The sequence below is a fragment of the Poecilia formosa genome, unplaced genomic scaffold (genome assembly GCF_000485575.1).
Source record: "Poecilia formosa unplaced genomic scaffold, Poecilia_formosa-5.1.2 Scaffold142, whole genome shotgun sequence".
NCBI classification, from domain to species: domain Eukaryota; kingdom Metazoa; phylum Chordata; class Actinopteri; order Cyprinodontiformes; family Poeciliidae; genus Poecilia; species Poecilia formosa.
Genome location: NW_006800081.1, coordinates 1,484,675 through 1,489,659, shown reverse-complemented (window position 1 = coordinate 1,489,659; position 4,985 = coordinate 1,484,675). Strand labels below are relative to the sequence as shown.

General features: G+C 37.1%; 1 protein-coding gene across 1 annotated transcript in view; it reads left to right on the top strand.

The window, feature by feature from the left end:
• The window catches only part of LOC103145508 (hydrocephalus-inducing protein), a 64,185-nt gene that overhangs the window by 14,318 nt on the left and 44,882 nt on the right, over positions 1 to 4,985 (top strand). The window contains exons 11-16 of the mRNA XM_016676788.1: positions 1,425 to 1,543; positions 2,897 to 3,120; positions 3,300 to 3,367; positions 3,463 to 3,704; positions 4,171 to 4,271; positions 4,720 to 4,855. Coding sequence (XP_016532274.1) covers positions 1,425 to 1,543; positions 2,897 to 3,120; positions 3,300 to 3,367; positions 3,463 to 3,704; positions 4,171 to 4,271; positions 4,720 to 4,855 — 890 coding nt within the window. The remainder of the gene's footprint in view (positions 1 to 1,424; positions 1,544 to 2,896; positions 3,121 to 3,299; positions 3,368 to 3,462; positions 3,705 to 4,170; positions 4,272 to 4,719; positions 4,856 to 4,985) is intronic.

Below are 4,985 nucleotides of genomic sequence, written 5' to 3'. Positions count from 1 at the left end.
ATTCCCGTTTCCCCCCTGGGAGTCCGTACTACAAAGGTTAGACAAACAAAAATGGGTCCCGGAAGCGAACTACAAATTTGGCTGTAAACAGAGTGTCCTTCACGTTTCCCTCCCTCTCACAGTCAGCAGAACACAATTCACTCATTTGTGCATATGTTTTATTGAGCGAAGGAGTTATTCGTGCTTGTTCTTGTTATTCATATTATTTTACTTCACGGGGCAACAATAGCTGTATTTCATACGGTAATGTTAAATCTGTCCAACATGAAAACAAGGAAAACCAGCTTCATTCCCTGAGCAGCAACTTAAGTGCAATTTGTTGAACAATTATATAATCTTAGTGGCACTGAAAGACAGTTGACAACTTTGCATGTGGCCATCTATTGTCTCCTTTGAGCCGGATTCCAAATTTCCATAAATTTCCATGGCAAGTGAGGATCTGACCAACTAATATGACATTTGTTCTGTAAAGCTTTGTGACCTAGAAAATAATGAAGCAAAACAAGCATCTATACGCATAGACTAAAGCCCATCACTGACACCAATGTAATCTGTCTTGTTTTGAAACCTGATATTTGAGAACGAACACCAGATTCTCTGTGAGGTAAAGATCTGGATAGTTTCACAAGCATAGACACACATATCATCAACGGACTACTTGAATACTTGTTAGCTTGTCCTTGGTGTCTCATTACTGTCTTCGTCCCCTTTCTTGTCACAAGAGTGGTCTCCATATGTTGGCTCATCATTTTGCACGTAGGATACACTTACACTTTTTTGTTGTTGATGGTGTCATTCTAGCCCTTAGCCAGGCCTGGTGCTTGCTAGGCAGTGTTGAGTGTTTTGCAGCTTTCTTCACCACAACTGAATCTCTTCACATGAAGTTCTTGATTGTCTAGACAATTATTTATTCAGCCGCAATATTCTAAGCTTCAGTTTCCTGCTTGTGAGGCCATTTTTATGCAAAGTAATGATGACTTCACACTTTCTTTGGAGATAACCATTGCTAACACAATTAGACGGTGAATAAAATTACATCTGGACCCTCTTCTGTAGCAGTCTGTCTGCTGATTATAATGATTTCTGCTGGGCTCGTTTAGAGCTACATCTATATTAATGATATAATAAAAAAAAATAATAAAATTAGCTGATCGTCTTGAGAAAAAACACAATGACTACAGGTAAAATACATGCTAAATCTATTAAAATGCTAAATATATTTTGTCATTAAAGTCAACAATTTAAGCAAATTGACACCTGGATTATCCCAATATAATCAAAATCAGTGCAAACATATTTCAGAGTGTGTAAAACGTACCATCTGCATCAGTGACCAAACTCTTGGCAATGATTGCCAACTACCTTTAGCTTTTAAACTTGTTACATAGAAAATTTGAAATTGAATTGTCACTGTCACTGTTTAGGCAAGGAATCATCATTACCCCTTCGGATCAAAGGTGAAGGGCTCGGACCAAAACTCGAGCTCAACTATAACCTGATGGACATAAGAAATGTGTTTATAGGTGACAAAGATCATTATGAGGTAAGAACTAGAAGAGCAACTTGGAACCATCAAAGTTGCTGCTAAAGTGGACATGTCATGCTTTTACAATTCCAATGAAGTTTGGATGTTGTGTAAAACATAAACAGAATATGGTGATCTACAAATCCTTTTCAAGCTATATTCAATTTATTTCACTACAAGGACAAAAATATTTAAGACTCACGTGTATTATCTTTGTTTTGATGCCTGCAACACATTCCAATTTTTTTTTTTTACTGATTTGCAAATCATCACGTTCTCTGTTTATTTATGTTTTACACAATGTCCCAATTTTTGGGGATTTCTTTTTTTTTGCAAATCCCCCCTTTTCACATTTCAGTCATACATTTGGTCCTTGAAGGGCTTCACAAAAACAAAGACGACTTTCCCCACTGATGTTGGTACATTTTTTGGAAAAATTAAATTTCGCCCGGCACTTTGAAGATTTTCTGATGCTGGTTGATGGCATAATTAATTTTGACGTATCTACTTGTAGCTGCAGTATCCTTGAATTTGGACTACAAAAGGGTTTTGAGAAGTAAAAATGGTGGATTTGCAAAATTGGTTAGCCTGAAGTCCATGATCTTGTGTAGTAGTTGAGTTAAAGATCTGAAAAGGGTGTTGGACATTTGTATTCTGCCTCCTTTACTCTGATACCTCTCACTGAAAAACCAGTGCAACCAGTTGCTTTCAAAAGTCATCTATGATCAAAGTCTAGATGTGTTGTTTAATCTTTGTATAGAGCTGCTCTGTGTAGAGAACAAACGGCATTGTGAAGATAGAGCGGAACTGTCAGGGATAAAGTAGTGAACAAATTTAATGAATGTTGTGTTACAAAACAATATCTCAAGCTTTGGCCATTTTCCAGAGCCCTGTTCAAGCCTGGTGGCCCAGTACAGGGGCAAAGCCTGGGTTCACCTTTAACCAGGACAATGCTGAACATACAGCCGGAGTTTAACAACCAGTGCATGTATGTATCAGAATGTCCCAGACCTAAATAAAATAGAAAATGTGTGGTAAGACTGGAGATTTGGAGTTCACAGGAGTCTCATCCAATCTGACTGAGCTATTTTACAAATAGCTCAGGTTTGAATTGGTTGAAGAATGTGCAGGTATAATTACATTGAATGTGGCTCTACAAAGTATTCTCATTTCACTCAGAATCTGTTTTGAAAATTAAGTCGATGTTGTCAGTCCAAGTTCAGTGAGTTGGAACTTTTTTACACTCTATTGAACTCATCCATGTGAGTTTGTAGCCTTGCATTACTGAGTGTCCATCAGAAGTTTTATGTAAAACATAATTTTACTCAGCAATGGGACTTGTGACAAAATTGTTTTTTGTTGTTTTTTTAGCTGCAGATGACAAACAAGGGACTGATTGATGCCCCTTTCAAGTTTTCTCACCCTAAGACCACATTTGGCCTGTGTTTTTCCATCCGGCCCAAGGAAGGTGTCATTCCCCCTGGGATCTGCCAGGCTGTAGAAATCAGTTTTCACAGTCGGACCTTGGGAAGCTTTTCTGAGGATTTGCTGTTAATTGTCACAGGACAGCCGCAAACTCAAATCCTAACTTTCAGGTGAAGATGGCATGTAAACATACTGTCCAAGTTAATTACAGAGACAGTCAGTATTTAAGGTTGTTAAAGTGTTTATATTAATCCAATTTGTTGTTAATCTTAATTGCATAATCAGTACTTGTGTAATTTGGAAAATGTTTTCAAATAGTTACATGTTTTTCTGCCTTTCTTTACTTCAGGGGTTGTGTAATTGGCCCCACTTTCCACTTTGATGTGTATGAACTAAATTTCGGCGACGTAGCTTTTGGTAAGTCACCTTGAAGATCAGAACATCAATCGACCTAGATTCATCCACTCTACTAATGTTCTCTTCCATATTTTATAAAATATTTCTTTCTATAGGTTTTCCAGCAACACAGACATGTACCCTTTTCAACACATCATTTGTTCCAATGACTTTTGCTTTACATGTCATGGGGGACGGGTTAGGACCTCGTAGCATTACCAGTACCCAACAGGTGTCTGATTTGTCCCCAAAGAGTTGGCAAGGATATCCAACTTGGGACCGTTTTCTTCGACCAGTGGAGTTTACTGTCAGTCCAACAACTGGCACTGTGGATGCCATGTCTGATGTCAGCATCAAGGTACCGTCGCAATGACACTGCAACAGTTTGACATTTGGCTGGTCTAATTTCTAACTTAGTGGGCACCAAATTAAATTGATAATCCCTTTTAATCTTCCTTTTAATTTTCTTAAAAGTAAATGTCACATGTAGATTGAGTACTGTTCCAAAGATGCGTCTTGTGTAAAACCCATGTTTTATTGTGTTACGTAAACATAGTGCAATCGTAATAGTTTCTAGTATTTCAAAAACCTTACTGCAATTATTTTAAACTAATGAATTTAAACTTAATTCATGTAACTTAAATTATCGAGGGTAAAACGTTACGTTTCCCAGTTTTTGTAGAATCTTCTTTAAGGAAGTGGAACTAATTTGAACACATTTTGAAATAATGATTTTAGTCTGTGTTGATGTAAAATAAATGAAAATTAACATTCCTATAAACACTTTCTTTTTTTTTTCTTGCTTGTTTCAAATGTGTGATTAGGTTACCCTGTGCTCGAACACAGTGAAGAAATATGAACTGGCGCTAGCAATAGATGTTGAAGGTGTCGGAGAGGAAATCACGATTCTGCCTCTCGATGCCAGGTTCGACACACTCACTGCTGACACCAGAAACATGCTCAGAAAATTCTTAAATAAATACACTTTTCTCTTTTTCTATTACTCTGTTGCATTTAACTTTATCACAAGCTATTTAATGCTCACTCAGTGCTTTAGATCTTTTTGTATCCATTCCCTGACTTGTACTTTAAATCAAAGCTAGGATCCAAGGGGGAGAGTAGTTTTTATAGGCATCATATTTTGACAGCAAAAACAGTTTAATTTGGCTAAGATAAGGTGATGTTGCTGTTTTTTGTTGACTAATAAACAACAGAGATCTGATTTCAGACCATTTTCAGAGAGAATGTTGTCAATCATTTTAAAATGTTGGTTTTAGTAATTGGAAGAACAAATATTTCCTGATCACAGATGAATCCCAAGTCTTTTCCTCTGTTTTCTTCATTTTTATTCTTCATCTTTTCTGTTTTTACAGGTGTGTTGTGCCTGGGATTGAGTTTGAACCTGCCATTTTGGACTTCCAAAGATGTTACCTGGGTCTTCCCTATGAAATGAATTTGCAGCTGATCAACTCCAGCAATCTTCCTGCTTGTTATGGTGTGCTAGATCAGGTGAAGTTAAACCAAGTGACTGGTGTTAGAACCAGGCTTCATTGTTAAGCATAGTACAACAAAATGACCTAAGTGTGCATTTAGTAAGATGGTTGACATGCCATGTTTTTTTTTCAGCTGTCTTTAACTG